This window comes from Pagrus pagrus (genome assembly GCF_965226575.1).
Source record: "Pagrus pagrus genome assembly, chromosome: 2".
Classification (NCBI taxonomy): Eukaryota; Metazoa; Chordata; class Actinopteri; order Spariformes; family Sparidae; genus Pagrus; species Pagrus pagrus.
This window is the reverse complement of record NC_140186.1, coordinates 27,285,019-27,312,174: the sequence shown is the minus strand read 5'-3', so window position 1 is coordinate 27,312,174 and position 27,156 is coordinate 27,285,019. Positions and strand designations below refer to the sequence as shown.

The 27,156-nt window shown below is 42.6% G+C and overlaps 2 protein-coding genes across 2 annotated transcripts; both read right to left on the bottom strand.

Annotated features, from left to right (window-relative positions):
- Positions 1-8,106: 8,106 nt before the first annotated feature.
- On the bottom strand, positions 8,107-17,731 carry LOC311250853 (uncharacterized protein). Its single transcript, XM_084342953.1, has 2 exons — positions 17,391-17,731; positions 8,107-12,134 (listed from the first exon to the last, which is right to left on the bottom strand). The coding sequence occupies exon 2, from the start codon at positions 11,579-11,581 to the stop codon at positions 9,716-9,718; it is 1,866 nt and encodes a 621-aa protein (XP_084199079.1). The 5' UTR covers positions 11,582-12,134; positions 17,391-17,731; the 3' UTR covers positions 8,107-9,715.
- A 4,226-nt stretch (positions 17,732-21,957) lies between these two features.
- LOC311267261 (uncharacterized protein) lies at positions 21,958-25,433 on the bottom strand. Its single transcript, XM_084370221.1, has 2 exons — positions 25,280-25,433; positions 21,958-24,617 (listed from the first exon to the last, which is right to left on the bottom strand). Exon 2 carries the CDS (start codon positions 24,537-24,539, stop codon positions 23,316-23,318), a length of 1,224 nt encoding a protein of 407 aa, XP_084226347.1. The 5' UTR covers positions 24,540-24,617; positions 25,280-25,433; the 3' UTR covers positions 21,958-23,315.
- Between the last annotated feature and the right edge of the window lie 1,723 nt (positions 25,434-27,156).

Sequence of the window (27,156 nt, the reverse complement as noted above, 5' to 3'; positions counted from 1 at the left end):
TGTTCAAAGGCTGTTAGCGTTCCTCTGATGTCAGTAAAATGTTTGCACTGTACACACACAGCTCACAAATATGAATCGTTTTCTGGGAAAGTAGAGGAGAGAGATTCATAACACCTGAGTCAGAGGTCTCCAACAGCTACGTGGGAAACTTTGGAGTCTGGACTGAATCTGCATGATTATGTCACGTAGCTCTTCTTTGGTTGTGTTAAGAAATGTGAATACTTTACTGATCGTTGCATAAGAATTATGATTAAAAAACATTTAGGAAAAGAACAGTTTTAACCATACAGACAATCTGTATGGTTAATATGTAGCTGGAGCTGGCAGCTGATCAGCTTAGTCTAGCATAAAGACTGGGAACAGAGGGTAAACAGCTATCCTGGCTCTGTCCAAGGAAAACAAAATCTGCCTCCCAGCACCTCTTCAACTTACCAGTTAACATGCTACATCTTGTTTGTTAGTTCTTACAAAGAATTAAGCACAAAAGAAGCAGTGTGACTTTTGCAATCAGCCACAACTGTTTCTTGACTACCTGGTAACTTGTTATCACAGTGAGGTTGCCAAGCTTCTCATACAAGCATGACAGTGATATCAATCTTATCATAAAGAAAGCAAATGAGGTAACACAAAATGTCGAACTATTCTTTTTAAAAATTTTAAAGCAATGATATGCAAGAATTTTTATTTTTTTACGATTGGGTTACTTGGGTTTCGTATTGCAATTCATACATACAATACACCACTGTTGTATGTGAGCAGCTACACACAGCTGTGGTTCTACTTCAGAGCATGGATACCTGACCCGAACCTGTTGGGACCCATCAGGCCGGGCCAAGTTCAGACAAGAATTTTGAAATTATGATTATTATATACTGAATTAATGTCTTTAATTATACCTTTTTGCATAGAAAAAAAATATTTTTCACCGTAATCTAAGCGGTTACTGTCAATTTTAGCCTAATTTAATGCTAAACTCACAACTTCACTGCTTTTGCTCGGCTCTGCTCACATTCACAATCACTTTCTGCCATTCACTCTCTCTCACTTGTTCAACCACAAACTCCGTACAGCACACACCTTTTATTTTCACCTTTTCATCAATAGGGTAATAGAAATGCAACGGTAGCAGGTAACTCACCATCCCTATGCTCATTCACTTTTTTTAGAGGCTACAGATTACATCCAGCTCTAGGCACAGAAGCTTACAGAGAGTCGTTGCATTCGAGATGACGCACCGTCTCATCGGTCACATTGGTGTAAACTGTCAGGCTTTTAGAGCACTGTGACCACCACATTACAAGTAGGTGCAAGATTCAACTCTTCCGGTCGCAAATCTGTTGTCTGAACAGGGGTTTCACTCCGCCAGGCTGAAGTTGGGCTTAAGTCGGGCTTGAGTCAGGTTTGAGTTGGGTTCAGACAAAAAACAGAACACCTGTCAAGTTCGGGTCGAGCTCGCTCACTACTCTCTCGGACTCTGCCTGGTTTGGACTGTAAACTACAGCCCGAGTCGCGCTCTGTTCTGCTGCCCATTCCTGGAGTCATCCTCCTGTGCTAGCAGTGTAAACATTAACAATCTGCTGATGCTCCAAGCAGAAGTTAGCAGTTTCTATAGCAACAAGTAAAGCTTCTTGTCCATCAGAAAAAATCACAGAGAGTTGATGCAAAGCCGCCAGAGGACAATTTCTGCATTAAATATGATCCAGTTTCAGTGACATAGATGGTGGTCATGTAATGCTGTAAAGCGTTATTGACTCGCCCAAATAACATCGTGCAAGAAGAGGCGTTTGGGGGCAAAGCAAGAATGAAAGAGGCACCCTTCTCCTCATTGCAAGTCAGTGTACCATCAAAATGATTTTGAAGCTGTTATTTTAAGATAATATTGTTACATAATGTTGCTTTGACTTTCCAATTATTCAGAATAAATAAATACTTTAATCCCTTGAAGCTGTCGTGCAGAACAGGTGAAGGTTCAGCAGGCTAACAAATTCATCCGGCAGATGATGGATTGTAAAAGTCAAATGCCAAAAGGGTACATAAGAGCACACACACACACACACACACACACACACACACACACACACACACGAACAGGCTACTTCCTGTAGCACAAGGGCACAAGATGTGGTAATGGGACCCAAGGGTGGTTTAGCATTGCATAACATGGAGCTGATTCATCTCTCTCGCACACACGCGCGCACACGCAGTTATTCCTACTGGCCTACTTTCATTTCAAAAGTGCACAACTTTCTTGTGGCCTATTTTTACGTTGTGATGTAAATGCATTGCTGTGGGTGTGTCCTAGTGTGTTACTGAACTTGGCGGCCCTTAAATCATTGTCTTACACACACATCTGTGGCAGTGCACACACACACACACACACACACACACAGACAGACATCCACTGACCTATTTTACAGTGCTGTGTGGGACAGAGGCAGCAGGGATTGAATGGGTCATGGCAGGCAACATAACTCTCTCCTGAGCCGCAGCCAACCAAGCATGTTCAACAGAGGAGTCGTTTTTCCCCCGCGCTCTGTTTTCTCTCTCAGGCCTCCTGCAGGCGTGTTCCCAATCTGAGCTCCATTTGTGGTGGTGGAAATAAAATCCACAGCTTTTATTATTTGTACAGATACCACCCTGCCCAATGGTAGTAGATATACTTTTATTCATCACTGGAGTTTTGGCTTGATTTGGTCAATTTGAGATTATGAAACATGCAGTGCAAAATTATTACGGTGTTTTAAATAAGACAGAAAGTATCTAGATGATTACAATAATTATCACAGGAAATTAAGGATGAAATTCAAAGGATGTACCTCGGGTTTAAAGATAGCGCTAATAAATCTCACTGAGGAGTCCAGTCATGCTGCAGTGTTTAGCAAATGTTTAATAATTGATTAGCTGCATTCCAGAGTTATTTATTCTTTGACTGGAAAACTTCACAGTAACCATTATGCATGTGAGAAACATTTTGTTTTAACATCAGCGGACATGAAAACCACGTCATTTATGAGGATTGGATAGTAACCTGAGTACATTGGGCAGATTGAAACTTTGCACAAGATGTCATTCTATTCAGTTGAGGGAATATGGGTTCCTCATTCCTTGTATATTTGCATCTTAACAATATAACATTACATAATACAATACAAAACTGTAAAATATGTGTTTGCTTTTCGGGCCATAATTAAGGGTACAAGGTTAATTTATTCATTTATTCATATTTCAAAAAAAGCAAGGGTTTTAAAAACTGAACTGTGTTTGAGTCCTGCCACATGTATTTTTAGAAAATGCAGTATGTAATGATAAACTGAGGAGTCTCACAGCCTTTGGGAAGAAGCTGCTCCGTGGTCTGGCAGTACGGCAGTGGATACTTCTGTATCTTTTGTCAGATGGCAGCAGGGTGAACAGACTGTGGTGATGTAATGCCGTAAAGCGTTATTGACTCGCCCGAATAACACTGTGCATGAAGAGGCGTTCGGGGCGCAAAGCAAGAGTGAAAGAGGCACCCTTCTCCTCATTGCAAGTCAGTGTAATAATTAGTAATACTATTATTAGAAGTAATGATAGTAATATTAGTAATAGTAATATTATATAGTATATCATTATATACAGTATTGTGTGGCTGGGGTGGGTGTTGTCTTTTAGTATCCTTTAGGCTCTGTGCAGGTACATCACTACACCAATATCACTGATATCTCTGTAGATGTTTAGGCATTCAGGTTCATTGTCAATATCTTTCCATCTCACCAGATTTGTTTGTTAGTACAGGATTAAAGAGGCACTATGTAGATCACGAGAAGAGTCAAACTCAGAATTTTAATGTTTACAGTATTAATGAGGTAAAAATACAAACTCTAGCCCCTTTTAGTTAGAAAATGCGCTGCATTTGCAGCCAGGTAAACTGCAATCTGCCGTCTTGTCTATGTGAAACTGAGGTGTCATATTCCTCCTTTTCAAAAAAGCCGCCACTGGGGTAGGCATAAACATGTGACGTGAAGCACGAAGTTGGGTGTGAACAGCGATGAGTGATCTGGTTATTGACGATTCTCTTGCCTGTGATGGTTAGCATCTCCCGGATCTCAGCGGCTTTCCAGTTGCTCATCTTGACGTCCACGGATGAAGTGATGAACTGACTGCTGTGATCAGCTGTCTCCTGCTTTTAAAACTCCCGGCTGTGGGTCACACAACAGTGCACGTCATCGACACCTTCCGCCCATGTGACGCATTTGCCGGCACATCGATTTACCGGCCTTGAATTTACATAGCAATGAAGGCGACAAAAAGTCTACCCTCCAAGGTGTCATACTGGCGGACCAAAACAGACCCCCAATATACCGCGGTCTTTCTAAATTCGTGGACCTAGCCGCAAAAAGGACAGCCAAATTGGCGGGTCACTGTACAGCATAAAAACGGCTTCTGAATAAACTGTTCTCGGAGGAAAATAGGGTCCCCAGAACACTGTTTTAAGCTAGAAAGGTGGCAGGGTCCGCCAAATATAAAGTTCATAGTAAAACAGTATGAAATTGTGTTGTCCTTACAAAAATCATTCGAAGAAGATCTCTCTCTTCTGATTACAATTTCTTCCCCAAAACTACAAAGTGCACCTTTAAAAAAACAATTAAATGCTTTTCAGCTATATTCTAATACACAATATCAGTTTATTCAGTCATGAAAACCAAGATTTCTTTCGAAATTGTTTATTTAGTTTGTTTAGGCATACAAATCCAGTTAATGAAGATCTTTCTTTTCTGATTAAAATTTCTTCACAAAAAACTACAAAGTGCACCTTTAAGCTCAACAGCGGTGTAAAACTCTGTGGTGATTTTAGAGTCTGTTGGGGCTCAAGGCAAAAACTCCCGGGGGGCCACAAAAAACACAAAAACATGGGAAATCCAGACCTTTTTTTAATTTCCAATGTTCAACTTAGTAAAAGTAGTAATATTTGTATATGAATAACATTAAAACCAGAAAAATTCAAACCTAAATTAATAACTAAACAGCTTTAATGTTGAAAGCTGGGTCAGTTTTGTCTCATTGCACAACCAAGCTGCCAATGATTGCCTTCTCCCAAATTTCTGCAGTGAGTGACGGTGTTTGACATCTGCTCAGCATGGAATAAACTGTGCATCCTATCACTGAACAACTGGCTGAAATGACTCACACCTGAAAAACAGAGGTGTGAACACATAACAGCATGTAGTCCAACACGCTCCTCAGCTACATCCTCGTTACCCCATCACTGCCTCTCCCTGTGCTGCTGACCTACATACTGCAGCATCCCGGTTACATAACCAGCCAGGGTTGTTGATCACCGCAGGCAGCGCAGGGCCAACACCCCCCTCTCTCTCACACGCTCACATACGCACACATCCACTACTCGCTACGAACGCACCAGCTTTCATTAGCTTCCTCACGTTGTAGGAAGTTAAAAATCCACTGCTGGGCTCACACCTGAGAGACGGGTGGATTTTTTAAAACAGCTGGTTACATCACAAGTCACTGTCCTCCTCAAAAGTACAAATTTCTCCACACCAAAAATATCTCCTCAGTCAATTTTTCAGAAAGTGGATGAACTAAATTGAGAAGAGACTTGAATCTTTGATAAGAGGTCACTAAAACTCGACAGCAACACATAAAAAGTGTAAGAATGATGAAAATGATCATATAAAAACATCATGCAGCTTTCCAGCACATGAATCTGTTAGCTGTGGATGATTAATCACTTTGTTTGTGTAGTTTTTTTTTTGTAAATGTCAGCTTGATGCAAACTGATACGTTGATGTAACCCGTGTGTGTGTGTGTGTGTGTGTCTGTCTGTCCTACTGACCTGCCCCCTCAGGCAGCAACAAGAAAGAGCCTCTCTCCGACTAGTTTGCTCAAGTTTACACAGTAGAGGCATGTGACGTAACCCTCCCTCCCTCCCTTCCTCTTTCCTTCCTCCTCTCTCTCTCAGCCCTTCACTCTGAATAACCCCCCCCCCCCTCTCCCCCTCCTCTCCTATCCCTCCTCGCTGACCTACTTTTACGCTACTGGCCCGTTTTCACAAGCCTCCGCACAATACAAAGCAGCTTTTACAGCTCAAAGATGGGTAGGAAAAAACGGGGGGGATGAGTGAGGGAGAGAACAAGAGATACCGAGGAGAAGGGGGGGGGGGGTGAGGAAAGGATAGTGCACTACAAGGCACTGCGGTTTTCTCAGGAATGTCACCTTGTTATAGCTGGCTGGTGGGCGGCATGGAGGGCAGAAGTGAGAACACATTAGGAGTTTCATATTTCTGAAGAAAATCAGTCAGTCTGTCTGTGGTCAGCTGCTTCCACACTGGTACACCCTTCCTCTATCAACCTGAAACTGAGATGAAGAACAAGCCAGTGTTTCTCTATTGGGGAAGTGCTGTTGATGCATTTCATTTGCTTCCAGAAGTGATTTTTTTATTGACGTTTCCAGACCTGCTGTCCCTGGATTCTTGAGAATATGGGTGTATCTGTAAAATTGCAACACCTCAGTATCTGATAGGCTGTCACTCCTTTAATGGCTCTTATGTAACCACTTTTCAGTGGCACGCTCACCCCATGCCAACTTGGTGTTCCCATCAGCTATTGGTCCATTAAAGGCAGGGTCAGATGGAGGCTGCCACACACTCTGTACTCAAAGTCTGACGCAGTTCTCTCTCAAGACAGTTGCGTAACTTGTTTTTGCATGTTGCACTCTGATACATTCTGGGATTCATCTCTCTTCGATTGTCCAGCTAAAGCACATCTGTTCAAGTAATGGGCCGTGGCATTGAGTAATACTGGAGAACGTTAGAAACGGAGAACTAAATATGTAGCCTTGCCTGTGTGTAATCACTAAATGACGTAACACTACTGAATACATGTTTTAAATGCTTTGTTCGAGACTGTTTTAATCAACTCCCTGCTGCTCTTGAGTAAAAAAGCCCCTGTTTTCTTGTGCTTTTCATTAATTAGTATTATTTTGTTTGTTTTCGGTCAGTTCAGGGCTGCTGAACAAGGTGTAAATACCACATTTACATATTTTCACCTTGTGAACTTGTTGCAAATGTTTTAGCAAACCTTTGCTTATTGCACATTAAGAAGATACGTAGCATCTGAGCATCAGAGTTGTGTTTCTGCCTTCTTCTCAAATTTAAGTCCTCTTAGCTTGGTTTTGGTCCCAACCAACTCCTCATGTAAGTGTCTCTTTAGCTGCTAAATACTCCACTATACTTGATAGCTAGTGGCTAACTGTGTCTGATGTTCGGTGCTGGGCAGGCCGTGGTCTTTTAGCTGGATGAGAGTAGTGAGAGTGAACCAAAGCAGGAAAGTTGTGGGCCATAAAACAAAACAATGAGCTGAAAGAGGCTAAAAATGCTCCAGAGCTGAGAAGAACTGTTGAGTTAGTGATAACTTTCTGTGGGTTCGATTTAACTTTGACTCCTTTCACATTGCTTATCATAGTAACATCATGGTAAACCATTGTTAGTATAAATATTGATAAGTATTTATTACTGTACTTTAAATGTTCTACTAATGCATTTCTTTGCCTCATGCAAAGCTCTTAAAATAAACCCCTGTGCCTCTGCCATGCTCACAACCAATTAAAGTAATTTTTATTATTATCATTAATCCAGTCCCTTACTGTTTGAGCTAACCACTCAACCTTGAGTTTTAAAAAATATTTCATCCACTGAATATTTTACCCTCGTGAGCAGAAAGCCTTGCTGTAAAATATGAGGTGTACTTTGTAGTGTTCATTGTGACCGTCAGTATAAATATATTACATGAATCCTCAGCCTGAGGTTAAGTTTAGCCAACAGACTCCCTCTTGTACTGCAGTAACACAGAGCCTGTGGGTTGTTCAGATTTTTTCATTTTAGTGAATCCCTGCCAGGAAGCAGCATTAAGTGATGACGTGGTGAACCAGTGAAGTTTTTCTGGCTGTGTCAGCTCACACTGAGCTGTACTGGCAGACTGGGATGTTGCTGTCTGTGAGGTGTGAATCAGCAAGTTGGCCTTCTGCTAGAAAAAGGCTGACCAGGATATGTCTGCGTGATTGTGTCACATGCACTTCATTAGAGCGACTCAAAGAGTTCAGAAGAGACGTACATGAATTCAACAACCTTTTATTTTTTTTCCCCCATTTTGAATCTTTCACAATCAAAAAAAAAGAGTGTTTTGTAACCATTTTGCATATCCACATGAAGTATAGAAATACATAATCACTTCTGGACAAGCCTTATTCCATTTTTTTTTCTTTTTTTTCCTTTTTTTGGAAAGTCTTTCGGCAAACAACAAAGGTTATACGTTAACACAGAGTACAAATGGAAACTGGGGCAAAGGGCAGCATGGGTAAATACACAGCACAACCAGGAAGAGCATAGAGCAAAATGACACAACAGGATGACAGAAAAATACACATAATAATAGCCAAAATAATAACGGAATATAATAGAAAATAACAATATTAATAAAATAATAATAAAATATGACAGCAGTATACAAGAGATAGAGCGACAACTTTACATTTATACATAGTGGCCAGAGGCAGGCACCAGGAAGTGAAACAGTTAAACTTGTACAGACGGTATGATCTAGCAAAAACAACTCAGTGCGGAGGTGAGTGGGATCGTTAAGACATTGGCCAAAGTGGGGACGAGGGACAACACAATAAAGAGGCACCTTATGAAGAGAGAGCAGCTTTGCTGGTTTGGAGAGCAATTTTATTTATTAGACAGACAGTTTGTGTCTGGAAATGAAGATGTATTGATTTTTGTTGAACGGCTGGCGAACAAGGTTTGCCTTGTGCTTGTGTCAGGTTTTGCCAACAGCAATGTGTGACTGCATAGCCTTGACTGATATGCGTATAACTGGCCTTGACTGTTTTGACAGCTTCGAGTGTCAAAAGAGCTCAGATCACCTGAATGAGGCCCCCGATCTGATCCATAAATCCGAAAAAAGGGTACCTTTGTTTCTAACAAGTTGTGTCTCATACTTTTAGTTCTTAAAAAAAATCTTCTTTGAGGCATTTTCTAGACAAAAAGGACTGTACAAGGTGTCTCAACAGGAACAGACTCACTAAGTTGAAGTCTACGACTTCTGCTTCCCACTGCTTTATTTTTTGTTGTTTTCGCCACATTTTTCTTCGTAAAATATATACTCCATATATGCAAATTTATATGTCACAGTAATATACAATCTAAGTGCTTCAGAAGTGAAGAGGGTTGTGTGCAGATGTTAAGAGGATGAAAGATACAGATGTGGTCAGAGGGAGGAAGAATGTAACTCTTTGCCAAAAAGGGAGATGCTAAGGGAAGGATGTGTACTCTTTGGTAAAAGGAATGTTCCCATAATGCCACAATAGATGCTGGCCAGCCACCAAGGCAGTTGGTACAAAATGAATAATTGAATAATGTTTGAATTTCCCACAAAGGAAATATCCCAGACTCCAGCTCTGGAGAGTTTCATTCTGTCCCCTCCCTCATAAGTGATCTATTATTTTCATTAGAGGGATAGGTGGGAGGTAGGAGTAAAGAGAGTAAAGGGATGGGGAACAGGTGACACAGTGAAACTTTATGGTGAAATCACATCCTAACAACAGTTCACACAGATCACTGGCTACTTCTGTCTTGAAAGGTGGCGATGTGAATCATAATTGTCTGTCCATTGTAGATGACAAAGAGGTGACAGGAAAATGTTTGCGCTGCCACTATTTGTCCTTAATCTCGCCTCTTACTGCGGCCACCTCTGCCGCTGCTGGATCCCCTCTTCCCTCCCTCCTTTTTAGCCTCCGCCCTCTCATTCACCTGAGGCTTGACCTCTTCTGCATACCCAGTCTCATTCTCCATGTCTTTGCTCTCGCCATTGGTCTGGGTGCTGTGAGGGTTGCTGGGTAGAGCTAAGTAAGGGTGTTGAGGCAAATTAGGAGAGGGGGACATGGAGGAGTTAACTGGTCTCTCCAACTGCCCTCCTGCCGCACCATTGGAAAAAGCTCTGTACTTGAGGCGCAGCTTGTGGGGCAGGGCAGTGCCTTTGAACTCAGGTTGTAACTCACTATATGAGCCAGCAGGTCCTGCAGCCTTCTGGTGGTAGCTGCTGATATCTGAGGAGGACGAGGAGGGGGACTCATCATCTGTGGAGCCCTCCTTGTCAGAGCTACGAGGGTCCCCATCACTGGATGAGGTGTCCTTAGTGGAAGAGTTCTCCTGGTAAAAACCGTCAGCCCGGGGGCCTCCCTCGTAGGTGAGCACAGGGGGCTCTTCGTCCAGTGTGTTGAGGTAGCTGTTGTGCTGTGGGAAGGACGACTTGTCCTCCTCAGTGTTATTGATCAGATCAGGGGCAAAGGGGTTCTGGTGGCTTTCTGCATGCCGAACACTGCTTTCCTGGCCCTGGTAGCTGTAGTTCCCATGATGGTTCTCACGCTGTTGTTGGGCATCGGATTTGTACCTTTGCTGCAGCTCCTCTGCCAACTCAGCATGACCATTAGTGTATTCATACTGAGGTGAGTCCATTGTCTTTGTCCTCTCTAGCTTCTCAGCGACCTCTGTGATGGTCACTGAGCAGTCAGAGAACTTGGAGGTTGAGATGTTCTGGCCTTGCAGCAGTCTGCCCTGCTGGGACTGCTGGTCCTCCGGCCTCTGGTTCTCCATGGGATAACAGCCGCTGCTGGAGCGGTACAAGATAACACTCCTCTGTGCGGAGGTGGCCTGAGGAGCGGGACTGGATGCCTCCATGTGGCATTGCTGCTGCTGTTGGGGGTGCTGGTAGTCCATGGCGCTTTCAGCCAATGAGGTGTTCTGCTGGTGAGTTGAAACCAGAGCAGTGTGGTTGCCATGGTAAGCCCCGTTTGGCATTCCATTGGTCATCCTGTTAGCGACCCCATTGGAAATCCCGTTGCTTTCCAACCTGGCCATCTCCATACTTGAGGGCTCCTTCTTTATGCTGTAGCCCATGGGTTCGGGGCTGTCTCTGGAGGAGCCATCAGACATGTCAGAGACGGAGCCCCGGGGAGAGTAACTGTGAAGCATGGTGTGCCGTTCGCCACGGCCTGACTGTTCAGTTTCAGAGGAGTCAGAATTCAGCATCACCTGGGATGCACTGGAGTAGCCGCTGCTTGAGAGGTAGGGGTTTGGGGTGCCATTGGTGCTGCTCCCGGTGATCGCAGCATTGGTAGCAGCAGCGCTGTTGGTGATTTGTTGACTCTTCTCCATGTAGGAGGCTGTGCTGATGAGGCCAAAACGCAACTTGAGTTGAAGAAGCTCAGTTTTAAGACGAACGTTCTCGTCATTCAGCGCCATGACCCGGTTCTCAAGCACCATGTCATTGAGGCGACGCTTTTCCCTTGAACGCTTTGCTGCTTCATTGTTCTTCCTCCGTTTTTCCCAATAACAGGCATCTTTCTTCTCATCAGAAATAAACTCTCTCTTGCGACGGCATGCCGCATTGGGCTTGGACCCTTTGGGCTGGCGGCTGACCCGCGCTCCAGCTTCAGGAGTAGGGGATGGGAGGCTGTAGTTAGAAAAAGTATCTACCTCCATGGCATTTTTGTTGCTGGTGGATGGGATGTGTATACTCAGACTTTCCATTTTTTCCCAGCTGGGGGCCAGAGTGTAACTCTAGCAAAGGGCAAAGGGGGGGAGGGAAAAGATGCAAAACTATATGAGCCTTCTGTTTTGTTACTGAGGAGTTTGACCTATGTCGCAGGATCAGCAAAAACTTCTTGATGAGGTATTTGTGCTCCTCGAAGGGACAGCCTCATTGATTTCTGTTACTAAACTTTCAAGATTAAAATTTTCAAGTGTCCAAATTAGCCAAGAAGATTAAAAAGAGGTGGAACTCCACAAACACCTCAGACATTGAAGTAGTGTTCTGAACAAAGAACGTAAAAAAAGAAACAAGTTTGTTTCTTGAGCGAAGAGTCTTCCAGCTATCTTGGTAAATAGTTCAAAGCGGTCTCTGGAGTCTCCCTCGAGGTGATTTTGAGTTTATCGCAGTCTTCCTCGATCTTGAGCAGAGCTGTGATGCCTGTCAGGCCACTGCCCTGCTTCTCTCAGTGTCTCACAGAGGATGTAGGTCAGTACGTCTACTTCGGGGCTCCCTGAGGATCCAGCTTCAGTGCTGCGGTTTGCTGACCACTAACTGTTAAGAAGACAGGGAGAGAGAGAAAGAGAGAGGGGAAGAGAGGGAGAGAGAGTTAGATTATCTTGAAAACCATTTCAGTCCATTGTGGCATATACATGCATAATATTTCAGTCAGGTCAAATAAGATTTGTGAACTGTAGCACAAGCATTAATGTGGGTCTCCTGAGTGTAGTAACTAAGGCTCCAGATCAATATACAGTCTGTTGATCACAATTCAACCTGTGCCAGAAATCTATGACATAACCCCGCAAAGTTACGTAATGTTTGTCTCTTTTATCTCTGTCTCCTTGGCTTCACAGAGAAAAGGAAGATGGATGCAGAGCGTGAGTAGCTGCACGCACCAGGAGTACATTGGGGCTGTGGCTGGGATTAAACATGCTGTAAATGCTGCTGCTGCTGCTGCTACTGCAGAGCTCTTGCGTAAGACCAGGGCGCTGTCATAGGCACATAATGAGGACTGAGGCAGGCTGACCTAGTATTGGCTCTGTAGAGACTGACAGATAGGGGGCTGAGAGGGGCAGAGAATGATCAGGGATAAACTTGATGTATATTACTGTAATTATAATATGATGTGTGATGAAAAAAATGTGTAATTATAATTTATTTTTCTACATATTATTTTTCTTAAATGTATCAATGTGGACTAAAATGAGTGAATACTGGAGGGAATTGAAAGTAATACATCAAACTCATTGAGGAGTGGCAGAAATGGGAGTGGACTGTGAGTGTGAGTGTGAGTGTGTGTGTGTGTGTGTCCATGGGGGAGGGGGGATTTCCGTCACGACTGCAATGTCTCAGTTTCTCTGGTAGCCGTCACATTGTCTGAAATTACACAACACTTCCCTATGCAGTGTTAATGCTACAGGAAGCCTTGCACGTCCAGCAAGTCTTGCACCACGAAGTTAACAGCAGTGCAGAGTGCAGCTTGGACGGATGTTGGTGGCGTTATGTAATAACTAGATCTGCTGTTGTTTTACGCCTGAGTCCTCTGGTTCTCTCACTGCACAGCATTACACAGTTGATATGCAGTAATTAATAACACATCATTACACTGAGCCCCGGAGTCCACTGCAAACATGAAAACATGTTTTTATGACACACACACCGGGAATGAAATAATCTAGGTCAGTGTGCCTATGGGTAACAATGACTCCTCTGGTGTCTATTTTCATTTTGCAACACTGGAATTAAATGTAGCACAAATATTAACTTTTATCATCACTTGCAATATTTCCTGCATCTTTTCATTCTAAACCTTAAAAAAACATTGTTGGAAAATGTTGATTTTATTACAGTATATATCAGTTAATTCAGAAACAGCAGCTCCTAATCCAGATTTATGTTCCCATATTCTGTCTGTATAGTGGTGGCTGGAGTATGAGACCAGACAAGGCGCGAGCAGAGAAAGCAGATCTGAACAAAGAAGCTCCGCTGACTGTTCCCATTACTAAAGCTGTGATGGCAAGAGGGCACAAAAACACACTCACTTCCCAAGTAGAGTAGAATAAAAGTGCTCTGGTTGAACAAAATTGACGCACATCAACCTTCTTTCACTGTGCTGCAGCGTATTGTTCCCATATCACAAACCACTTATTTCGCACTGTAGAGCCAATGCGACCTAACTATTTAATCTAACGTGCACCTTCTCCAGACTGGTTACGGCATTTCTCTGCTTCCCCCAGAGTCAATGACCGCTGTTACATTATCTTCCATTATAAAAACCAAGGTTGTGACCTTGTGAAACAGCTTTAATTTTGCTTTGAATAATAAACCATTTAATTACTCATGGCTGTTATGTTGTAACTCAGGGGCAAGTCTAGATATGCTGCACGCTGTTCTCCAAATTCAATTTTCCCTTCAGTGCCAAAACAAGGATTTTACCATCCCCTTTTCTCAAGGAACTGGGGTAAAGCTGCGCCGAACAGAAAAGGATTTGGACTCAACCACCAACAGATGTGGAAAAATGTGGGGTCAGCCAGCCCCCCTCTACCCCACCCCTGAATAATTTTCATAAAGACTTGCAGGGGAGGGGGGGGCACGAAACAAAGGCGGGCGGGCGGGAAGGAAGCACGCATACGTCTGCGCTGTCCCACTGACCTAGAAACGACGCTAAGCAGTAAACACTCCTCCTGTCTTTGACGGTGCGCCATAAAATAGGTCAGTAGGACTGCAAGGGAGGGAGGGCAGGAGAGGGAAAGAGAGTATTAGAGTGCACTCTAAAAATAGAGCGACAGAAAGAGGTGAGGGAGGGAGGAAGCAGAGGGGGGATAGGGTGACAGGAGGAATTCAGTTGGTGGAAATGAGAGGAATTTTACAGAATCTGCAGCAATAAAAGAGACGAACTTGAAGACGTCATCTGCCTCAAAAATCAGATTATGAAAACCCCAGTGACTTTCACGCAACATTAACCTGTGTTCGCTCTATAAAACCTGATGACACCTTTTGCTGCACGTAACAATATGTAACAGCGGCAGATGAAAAACAATAGTGGGAGATGGGGAGATGGCATTGACGTCAGAGCACACACCCATCTCTGCAGCCACATCCACACATAACAGGCTCTCTCTCAGGACTGCAAGGGGAGGGGCTGCTGTTTTTGCTCGTAACGTACGTGCTCTGAATTTCTCTTGTCGCGAAGCAAAGCTTGTGTAACGCATGCATATTACATAGCAGCAGAAGCTACAGGTTAGTGGCTGTGAATGTCCTGCAATCTTCCCATTCACTATCCTATCAGTGCATGTTGTGCTCTGAATAAAAACAAAGACTAAAGCTAAATTTAAATAAAAAAAAGAGATATGGGACATGACACATTGTTCAATTGGCTCTCCGAGGAGGGAGTGATTGAATGATTCACTGTAGCTCCTGTATCCGTTTGTTGTCAGGGTTTTTGGTTTATGAAAACACGACTGAAGTCTGAACTAGTTCCCAGGCACTTGCCGCTCAGGGAGGAATGTTTCACCTCTGACCTCCTCTGAGGCAAGTGTGAGTAAAACGCATGGCATCCTTTTCCCCTCCTCCATCTTTTAAGTGATCCAACACCACACACGTGGAGGGGCCCCGGCTAGGAGTCTCCATTTTGTCCCACGGCTTTTGTGTCAAGAAACAAAACTAGGAGACAGGAATCCAGACATTCCAGGTCAGTTACTGAGACCTATGGCTGAGCGCCATTTACCACTTCCTCTAAGTAATAATTGACTAAAACACTTAGACCTTTACTAATAATTACTGACAGAATACTTGAGCTTACAGAGAAATGTTCATTATTCAGCGAAGGTTGCAAATGTGGTGAAGAGTAAATTGAGTATTTGTTTCCAAATGAATAAGCATGACCTTATCATGAAATATGGAAATCTGTATATGCTTACACAATTGCATAATATTTTGTTGAGTGTTTTAAACCTTACTGGGTCAACTGCTGACATGTGACCTACATCTTTTTCAATTCAATCTGATTACTTGCAACACGTTCACATCTTTACTTAAAAGTCAAAGGTTTTAACTACTTAAAGTCAGCAGATTAACAAAAAAAACGAACACAAAACAAACACTAAAGTAGGAAACTGGTGAAGAGTAGCTGTAGTTGCTAAAGTCTGCATGAATCTGTTGTCTCGCTATTACTCAGAGTATCAGACAGAGTGGTTAAAGTAGTCCACAGCCTGCCCTGTACACCTCATGTGTTTCCTTGCCCAGATACAGGTCTGACCTATATTCGCAGAGCTGGCTGGGACGGAGCAATGCAGATGGCTGTGAAACCAGACCAGCTGGCAGCAGGCGGACTAAAAGCTCACCAGGACTCTGCCTGCCTTTCACCAGACAGGGGTTTCCATGCATTGCATCACATCCTGGCTATTCATTTGTTATTCTTATTTCACAACAAACTCACGCCAAGATCTTGGAGAGTTTTGTACCAAACAACAAAAAAAAAAATTCTTGTGTCTGTTTCAACCTTGTTCTGCTTTTTTTGTTCCGTGTTTTCTCTTGGAGGAGAAAAACCTGAGCGATTTTAAAAATAGCTCACTGCACTGAGCAGCTGTGTTACATCACTGATGAATGCATTTCTAAAATACATTTCCCAACCATTCAGACTTGCTGTATATATTTCTGCTCTTAGAAATAAGGATTTGGTATTAATCTGGGTATGAAGCACAGGGTGTGAACGGGAATCAATTACAGGCCGTTCTGTCCCAGGAGAGAGCTGCTGTTTATTGCTTCTCCCTGCTGCGTGCTGGTTATGTCATACCCTCCAACTCCCTCACAGCAAAGCTCTGTGCTTTGCTTAACACATCCTACCAGTAAAAACAAGATTCAGCCAGTGACTCACTTTGAATGAAAACCAGACATTTTGTGACTTTTGCCTTTTTCTTTTATCCTTTGAACTTGAACTATCCATAATTATGAGAGTGATGTAACCTGGGAACAGGAGCAAAAACTGTGCACATCAGGAGAAAAGGACTTTTTGTATAAACATAACCATGAATAAAACAGTTTGTTTGTTTCAGCAGATTTCTGATGCATTATTTTTTATTTTATATAAAATATTAACACAGGGTATATAACCAATTTTTTTTTTTTTTCATATATTCGCTTTTTAAATGTCTCATATCCTCCTCTCTGACCTACCTTTATTGAGAATGTGGCATTAGTAATATATGACTAACAGAAGCCATGTTTTAATCCAGCCTGTTTGCATCAGCTGGACAGCCACAAACATGAATTCATAGCTACGCAACTAAGGTGATCCAGTGACCTACATACAGCCAACATACACCTACAGTCAGTAGCATGCCACGTGCAGAAGCTTACATAGTACAGTGTGTGTCTGCATTAACCAGACAACACAGGGCAGCAGCTGCCAGCAGTCCCTGGAAAACACCACCATGAGGGAAATAACCTCGCCTTGACATTGAACACACAACGTGGGATACGACCGGCCCCGTTTTTTTCCCGTCCGGCTACATGTTTCTACTAAACGTCAAAGCGATAAACGCAACAAAACTAGCTTAAAAACTAGCTTATTAGCCCCGCGAGCGCTGCGTTTAATGTGACAAAAAGCCGCAAAACGTCTCAAAGTCACGGCCGCGCGGATCTCCGGAGAGTCGCCATGTGAACAATAACCGGCCATAAGCATCATGCCCTCACCTCAACACACACACAGACACTTGTATATTACAGCACAGCGAGTAAAGAACATAATGTGCTTCAAATAGACAAAGACAAAGACAAAGACAGAAAAGCAGCTCAGTCACAACATACCTTTCCATGTCCTGGAGGAGGGGGAAAAAAAGATTCAGGCTTCCCCGACACAAAAGCTGTCTCGCTCCCGTTTCCTCCTTTCCTTGTCCTTTGAGAAGAAACCTCCCGAAAATGCGAAAAGTTTTCGTCTGCCGGTCGTGTCGGTGCTCTGCTCAGTTGTGGTTGAGTCAGTGGATCGGGTGGATGCTGTTTCTGTCTCTTGGCTGGCGCTGCCTGTGTGTTGTGCGGTGTCGGACACTTTGCTCCAGTTTCTCCGGCTCCCTTTCTAGAAATATGTGTTAGTAGGTCAGCGGTTGCATAACAGCTCTTAGGCTGCCTAGTCACGTTTTTGTCCTCTATCCCTCCGCGCGAGAGTCTCTCCCTCCCTCTCTCTCTCTCTCTCTCTCTCTGTCACTGTGTCTCTCTCTCTCTTCTCCACCCGTCCACCTCTACCTCCATCTCTGCTCCACAGTGTAGTGCCAGGGCACGAATGCCATTTACGCAAACACCATGTTGCTGAGAGCTTCAATAATAGCTGTAACATCATGTCCTTCAACTGTGCAAGTACACTCACTGTTACATGTTCTGCCATTGCACATCACCACAGGCTATATGTTCTCCTGGTAGATACTTTGTAGATAATAAAGCAAAGGTCAAAATAATCCTGTTAAAGATCTTCTTACACCACTGCTTGCAAGTTCAACTTTGGACTTGAACAGTTGAAGGACACGATTTCAATAAGGAATATCTTTGAAGGGGCTTAAAGGGACACTATGTAGTTTTGGAGAAGAAATTCAAACTCAGATTTTTAATATTTGCAATATTAATTATGTAATATTACAAACTCAGAAATATTTATTTCTTCAATAACTAAATAAACAAGCTGTTCTCAGAGAAAAATAAGGTCCCAGGACGCTGTTTAAAACTAGAAAGGTGGCAGGGTCTGCCACATATAAACAAAGTAAAACAGTATGATATCATGTTGTCCTTTAAGGTCAGTTTGTTTATTCAGTTTACTTGCTCATGAAAATAAAGAGAGTTTGTTTGTTTAGTTTGTTTAGGCATAAACATTTTAAACTACATAGTGCGCCTTTAAAATAACAATAATATATTTTTAAGCTATATTGCAAAACACAATATAATGATGTTTTGAAATTTCCTCAAAAGCACTTCTTGGCAACAAAATCAAATATCAAGATATTTTTTGCGACAATGTTATAAGAATGACTATTGGTACTTTTGCATAATATTAACACAATGAGATTATTTGAAAATAGTAGTCAGTAAAACCACCCTTAAGGACAACTCCTATGCCATATCATTATTATTACGATATCCAAAACATAAGATGATATATACTCTCATATCATGATAACGATACAATATCAATATGTTGCCCAGTCCTACCATTTCTCTGTAGAAGGTCATGCAACAACCCACCTATTCTTGTCCTTTGTTAGATTTTTTGATGCCTTTGTTTTGATGCTGCCACCGTGGAGCTACGGGGCAGCACAGATCTGAATCTGTGCACTGAATGTTACATCAGAATGCAACTGATTTTTGCATAAAGCTCATAAACGACATCTCCTGAGAGCTGCACCCCACCACTGCAACGCTCGTCTCCTCAGAGCAGGAGGCAACAGGCAGCCATTCAGCTGGTCGCACAAACAACATGCACACTCCATGATTTGCTCTCACAGACACAAGCACACAATACAAACAGACATATGGAGCAGAATCAATCTTATACACCTCAAGTACAGAAGAAACAGGCTGAAAGCAGCAGCCCTGCCCACAGCAGCCAGGCTGTACAGTACAATTTGCTTCTTTTTGTTTAGTGTGTGTTGTATATTGTTGTTTTATGGCATTTTAAAATGTAAGTATGGTTATATGTGTATGTATGAGCATAAAATAGAGCCCAACTGATATATCGGTCTGCCAATGATGTTGGCTGATACTGGCCTTTCACATTTCACCTTTATATCGATATTGGCGCATGTTGTGAGTAAGTATGTTGGCTGAAATATATTGATTTCAGGTATTTTAACCACTAATATTGACATTGGCCCCAAAAATATCGTTGTTTCGAGTGTATGCTGGATATACATTGATATATGTATAGTTTTATATTCTCATGATGTATCATCATGTGTAGATATATTTCTATTTTTATTAATGTAAATTCTGCTTCTATTCAGTTGCCAGCAGTGAAGATAAATGCTAATAGACAACATGATTACATTTGTGTATCTGTTATAATATCAGTTTAAATGAGTTATAAGGCTATGTGCATCTTATTTAACCTTCATGTGTGGATATAATTTAACATTATATGGCAACAATTTATAAAAACCATCATTAATAAATGGCAAATTTATAGTCAGTTAAACTAGTTAATACTCTCATTGTTAACAAACAACATAATGTTTTATAACTCATTTATGAAGCATTTTTTATAGTTGAGTTGCAGCTGACTATTTTGTTTATTCTAGTTGACACAGGGGGTAGAAATGCATCCTATTGCTAATTTCTGTGGCAAACAACATTATTTAACCCTTTGTTTACGCATAAATGTCTTTTTTGTGTTATTATTCTCAAAACATTTGCTATAATCTGCAATTGTTTGGTTTTTAGATGTTCCTTTTCCTGCTTTATATGAATTGTGCATTCATTAAGTTTTTCATTTTTTTTGCATAATTAACAGTAGAAATAATAAATACTGGATTCCATCTCTGAAATTGCAGTCAGTTTAACATTTGTATTTAATAGAAAATAGTAAAAAAAAAAAATACACCAAACTTTAAACCAAAAACAACACAGAAAAACAAACATAAACACTGAAATCACTGTCACTATCCATGGCTGATGAGATGGAGAACAGCAGGAAAACAAAGTACCTTTGTTACTAAAAAATAAATGTATCATTGTACCATTATTTTTAAATTTTCACCCTCCTATATTTTTTCTGTTTTTTTGTTTATCTTTATAGCAAATGCGTGTGTATTATCTGCTAAGGAGCTTTTCTATTATGCCACAAAGCCGTTGTCCCCATCGCCACCATATTTCATGAGCGGTTACGTCAACCCTGTTTTGTATCAGACACACAACCACTTCCAGCCCACTTTCTCACTCACATCCCTTCCCCCTGCTTTGTCTCAACCCACACGTGCATCCATTCACCACACACACACACACACACACACACACACCATCATCACCACCACCATTAAGACCATGTTGGGGAAACGGTGGCCTTGAACTTGTCTAGCTCCTCCCCCACCAGTCCTCTGGTTTAACCACCAACCCCCAACACACTCCTCCATCTCTCTGCATGCAGGCATTCCCTTGGCAACTGTGGTGTGGTTGTGCCTGCCTAGCAACCAGAAGGCTCTCACTCCCTCCTATATTGCTTATATAGTGTGGGGGTTTGCAGACTGGGTTGGATAAGGATTGATTGCAGACAAAAGATCTCATGTGTATCTCATGCTGTTGTTGTCAAGGCCAAAGTCCAAAGAAGGAACGCCTCTGCAGCAGCACACCTGGTTTTACCTGTTTAACCTCACATGTTAGCATTAACATTCATTTGTGTAGGTCAAGTAAATCCAGTTTTTAAGCTCAAGCTTCATTTTAGCATTGCATTTTTTAAATACAGATGGATAATTTGAAGGTGGGAGTGCTGTACTTCCAACTCAAAATTAGATCCTAGCTTGTTCTGCATGTGCACCATGTGGTACTACAGTAAGCACAAAGGAGGAGACGACCTCTGTAGTAACACTGCTGTGAATGAATGAACGAATGAATGAGACTCAGTGATCCATGCTGATGAAGGCACTTGGTGCCACCTGGTGTTGACAAAAAAAATTACCAACTACAGAAAATGGAAAATTTCCAAACTTGTGCTATAACAGAATGATGATATTCAGTCAAGTGAAACATATTCTCAGACAAAATGAATAATTCAGTGTATGTTATGCAGTTTTCTTGCTCCCCAACCCTATCAGAATTTATTTCACAGCAGCTCTAAGGACGTCCATCTGCAGACTTGTGCTCTTTCCAGGTGTTAATGTATTCTGAACCTGTATGCTACACTTCCATAAGGGCCAATCAGTCTCCACCGCAGCTGCCTCAGTGCTAAAAATAGTCCTCATACTGCTTACGTGATAGATGACTCATGCAGTCTCGCTCCACTCCCTGCATCCATACACCACCCCTCTCTCCCTGGCACTGTCCTACACCCCACTGTCCCAACTCATTTCAGTAACCTTAGTTCACTGAAGGTGGACTGACACCACGGTGGTGTTTAATGTTAAAGGAGGGGATGTATCAAAGTATAAATCTGATAGTTCAGTTCGGCCGAAAATTAAATTTGTGACAGATTCATACCCTTGCGCAGTGCACCTCCTCACTCCAGTGCCACACCTACATTAGCTCTGCCCAAGAGAGGTTAGTGTTTTTATCCACTCCTGCCTGTGATGTAATACAAAATGCAGTTTTAAGAAAGCTTCAACCACTCTTCAATATTACATGTTGATGGATGCATTTTAACAAATACAAAACAGCGATGTCTTTGAGTTAAGGAGGATTTTATTACTGTAGCTGTCACAGTCATTTCAGCTGATGATTTTGTATCGTTATTAGATCCAGACATATTACAGTCATATGATGTCCACAGACAGTGTATAATGTGTGCTCTGCAATTACAGTGAAACTAAATGAAGATGTTATGTAATGCAAATTACATAATCTCTCATTAAAGATCAATGAGAACAAAGGTGAAACACACAGTTGTATGTATCTTGCGGTCATAAGATAAACCACATATGGTAAACAACACATAAGATTACAAGAACAGTACACCCGAAGAAAAATGTCAAATGTAATTTTTAACAAACCTTTGTATCATCTTTGGGGCAGCACATATTTGCATACTTGCCAACCCTGGTTTCCTTTGCGGGTCAGAATCCTCTTGTATTTCTCATGATTTATGACAAACCATTTCCCCCTCTTAGTTATCACAACCTGCTTCTGGCACATCGTGTACTCTACTGTCCTGTTACACCTTGTTCTCCTCAGTGATCAAGAGACAGACAGAGAAATGGAGAAGAGGGAGAAATACTCAAGCAAATTTCTGACATACTGGAAAGAAGAATTCCCATTTTCTGTGGAAAGTTTCAAAGGAAAGTGTCAAGGCTGATAAATACAGTGAATGAATGAGTAAATGAACAAAATAAAAACTGATGAATAGTTGTTTATGCCAGAGATTCATGAAAGTTCCACCACAAGGGGCGGATTAATCTTCATATTCTGTGGTATTAAATGTCAAATTAAAGTCCCCAGAACGCAGAAAAAAAGTCTGAAATTAAAATGTTTCTGGGGGAATGCTTTGGTTTTAAAATCCTCTGTATTTTCCAGGTCTCAGCGTTGGCAAGTATGAATATTTGTGCTACTATTCCATACAGTATTTTTAACACAAGCTAATATTGATGTACAATTTGCAGTGAAAAGCCAAAAAAGTGTGTGTTGCGCCAAAGAAGACAAACAATGGCCATATCTGGCTCAAGTGAACGAAGTGAGATTGAACTTTATACGTTGTATTGTATGTTATATGCTCTTCCAGTGTTTCTGACAGTTCAGTCAAGTATTTAGAAATGTACAGCTTTCTTCAAATCTTAGGAAGTCAACATGTTCAAAGGACATGTGCTGACTCACAAAGAAATCAGTTTCAGTTTGCAGTCATTCAGCATTTTAAAACTTAAATGTGCTGGTGTTTTCTGGTAGTGATGTGCTGACTAAAAAAAAAAAAGCTTAAAACAAGTGTCGTAAATCAGGTTTGGGCCACATTGTCCTGTGGATATCAGCAGTCTGTAGGATTGACGGTTTAGAAAGATGTAGTGTGAAATCTGTCCGTTAACTTTGGTTCAGCCTCGATCCTCTTGTGCTCAGGTTTTAAGCGATCTTGGAGAGCAGCTGCTGAGAGAAGAGTCTCTTGAGCTGAGCCACTTCCTGAGACAAGCAGCTGATCTGAGACCTGAGACTGACGTCCTCCGTCGAATAGCCGGTGTCCCTGGAGTTCTGCAGAGAGGAGGAGTTTTGACATCCAGAAGATGAACTCTGATACTGCTGCCCAAATCCACCACAGGTATCCTCCCTGGACCAAGGAGCCTGACTCTCTGTCCGACTGTCCCACCCGGCCTGCTGGTGGTTCCTCACCTGGATGTTTGGCCCCACTGTGACAACAGGTGGTCCACTGTGTCTGGTATCAGAGGAGGGAGACAGCTCACCTCCCTCGCTGCAACCACTGGGGCCTTTGAAGCGGAGCTTGTGGGGGAGGCTCCTCACAGCCTCGGCTGAGTCCTGCCTGTTTACATACTGACTCTCGTTGACCTCCAGGGGACAGTTGTGGGAGTCGCAGCCCTGCTGCTCCTCCGCCAGCTCCCTCGGAGGAGGCCCACCACGGTCATCAAAAAACACAGGGCTGCCCGAGGTGGAGACACCTGAGTCATCAGATACACTATGATTTGACAGAGGCCCGGCTCCCCTCGGTCCATAGATGGGACCCTGCTGTGGAGTATGAGGGTGAATGTGGGGGGTGCTGGTGCTGGGCTGTGTGTTGAGGTATCCATCAGTGTGAGACTGGTAGAAATGTGTTGTCGTGGGTGTTGGGTGAGCACAGAGGGGTGCAGAGAGGGGCAGGATGGACATCTCAGACGGGTCCTTGACCAGGCCGAAACGAAACTTCAGGGCCAGCAGCTCGGCCCTCAGGCGGGCGTTCTCCTCCAGCAGGCCCAGGACTCTCTGCTCCAGCACCATGTCATTGGCTCGCCGCTTCTCTCGGGACCGCTTGGCTGCCTCGTTGTTTTTTCTCCTCTTGTCCCAATAGCCTTCATCTTTCTTCTCCTCATTGATGAACTCACGTTTGCGGCGTGCGTTGCTGCCGGTGTCTTCGTCGCAGCTGCTAACTTCAGCCTTGGCAAGGCTCTCTTTGCGTTTGGCCGAATAGGTACTACCCAGGAGGGTGCGTGCCAGCTGGCTTGTAGAGGTTAGTATGGAGACAGCCTCATCAGTGAAGGACCCAGCCCCTCCCAGAGGCCTGGACCCCGGGCCCTCCACAGCCTGAAGTAAGGGCACTGACGCGTCCTGGATGATGCCTCCCACAGTCTGACCTGTCATGTTTGAACACTTCAGGGAGCTGTGAGGAGAACTTATTGAGCTGGTGGGTCGGGCTGAAGTGTGCTGTAAGGGCACCACCTAGTGGTGAAAAAACACAAACACAAGTGTGAGGTGACGATTTGTTTACAAAGTTGCAAAACAGTAAATGGACATTATACTGCTGCCTGTTGGATGTTGTAATGTGTTTTACAGCAGTGAGGGTTAATCATTTTATTGACGCTGTCATGTTAAATGAACACTGAGAAGAATTGCAGATACGACTACAATTATATAAGCTCATAATGTGTAAGTTTCAATTTATCATGTTTCTAGCAATTCAATTAGCACACAGACAGTTCTTAAAGGACGAATAAGAGAAAGAGAGACGACATCTACATGTTTTGAGGATTCTTTTAAAGCAAAATACGTTTATTTTTTTTAGAATTTGAGGATTGTTGATCATCATTACGAACTATTTGCTACCTCAGTCATCATAAGCACGCGTTTACCATCAGTGTTATCACTACCAACATGTTTCCATAAACCCTGAATAATAAATAGATGACAGATGAGCCCTCAATAGTTTTTTTAACAGCCAAGTAGTCCGCAGCTCAAATGAAATTCACATGCCTTTCCATCCCAAATGGCACGACAATTACACAAACAGCTAATAAACTTTTCTGAAATACATCACATAACCTCGCAGGACATAAAACTAATTGAATCCGATGAGATTCAGAGGGAAATAAAGTCGATCTTACTTGCAAATGGAGCAGCTGCCGAAACCTCTGATGATGAACTCGTCCGTCACAGACAGCAGAGACACGTGGAGCTTCACAGGATGTCTGGATGTTTCTGCTCCTCAGCAGCTCCGCATCTCTCCTCGTTTCTTCCCCCGCTCATCGGTTCAGTCGAGGTCGGATCCTCACCCCGGATGACCCTCCACCCCTCCTCCTCCTCCTCCTCCTCCCTCTCCTCCTAATGGGAAGCCAGCTGAGTCAAACCCCGCCGAGTAAACAGCAACAAAAGCGAGCCGCTCTGTGAATGAATCCAAACAGGTTTTAATTGATAATTACTGGTGACTTTAACGCGGGCTGCTCCGTATTTCTACCGGCTGTCCAAAGACGTCAGAACGAGTTTGAGATTTACAAAAAAAAAAAAAGATCAACCAACCAACAAATAAGTGAGTGTGTCTCATATGTGATAACTGAAGAAAAGGAGCAGTTCGTGTGAAAGCAGAAAGTCTGACAGCAGATAGTGACCTGCTGTAGCGCTTATATCCTGTGATGTGTCAGTCAGATAATCAGCCAATGACAGCCTCTACAATAAAAGGCGGCTCCTGTGTAATTGGCCCTTGAAACTTCACCTCAGGAAACCTCTGAATCTATAAACAATTATTGTGCTATGGTGTGGTGTTTTGTCTCTTTGTACAGCAATTACCACTCAACGTTAGAGGGAAACATGCAGACAGAACATATTTAAATACTCACATGACCAAGAGTTTACACAGCCATTGTAGTGGCTCCGAGGCTCTGGGCTACTCTGGCATGCTTTGAGCTAAATGCTAATGTCATCATGCCAACATGTCCAAAAGGTTTAGCTAAATTGTCCACATACTGATGTTAAGTAGATATGTCTTTAAGCTGTTAGTATACCAACACTAGAGAGAGAAGTCCCGCTCCTTCCGGTGTGCCCAGTCCCTGGAGGGTGCTGTGGACAGGACACCAACAACTGCAAACAAGATTGCTTATGTCTCTTTCTATTATAATTTTTGATCCATGGACCTTTTATATTTGTAAAACTTCCCTCAAAGTGTGAAAAGCAATTTAAAAAATCTGTGAAATCACCACAATGTAAAGTCTGTGGGCCAAGCAGGAGCTCATGGGGGAAACAACTGTGCATATTCAATGGGCCGCATGACCAGGGAGCAAATGTGGAAATACGGCTTTTCTTTTCTTTTCTTTTCTTTTCTTTGTTCCTAATCAATCAGGAAGCAGTGAAATGATCACAATTTGTCAGATTCCCTTGCAGGACCACAGCAGTACCCCATTTAAATCTTCCCACCCTGAGTGTAAAATCAGAGAAAAATGGCCGCCATGTGAATATGGTTTATGGGACACAGGAATGGATAAATATAATAACGAGATACCTGATGCAAAGATAGCGCCCATTCATACTAATGAGTTTCCCCAGCTGGCCAAACCGGCAAGTTCCCACTCTGCCCACAGACTCTCTAATAACACTTTCACAATCTGATGAGTCATTAGTTTAATTTCAAACTGCAATTTTTTCAAGTTGAAAAAAATAATTTTTAACTAGTTCACTAGTTCAGTAAATCAGTGGAAGAAATCATCGATTGTCTAGACAGACACATAATGGTCAATGTGACATTACACAACATGTGAGACTCAGTTTGACAATTTAAACTGTGTACTGAACTTTTACATCACTGCAGTAGATTCAATCATCCAGTTTACAAAAGCCTTTTTGTGGACAGCAGTCATGGTGGCTTGAGTTGTCCTCGTTTGCTCTTTGCTGGTGAGCACCCATGACGAGTTCAAGGTAACACGGGTAACAGGCAAATATTTAGTGTGTTGGTGTCCTCTTTGTTTCTCTTCAAACACTTGCAAAAATAGAA

Excerpts from the sequence above, each read along its gene's own strand:
- LOC311250853 (XM_084342953.1), bottom strand. The coding sequence starts at position 11,581 with ATGGAAAGTCTGAGTATACACATCCCATCCACCAGCAACAAAAATGCC.
- LOC311267261 (XM_084370221.1), bottom strand. The coding sequence starts at position 24,539 with ATGACAGGTCAGACTGTGGGAGGCATCATCCAGGACGCGTCAGTGCCC.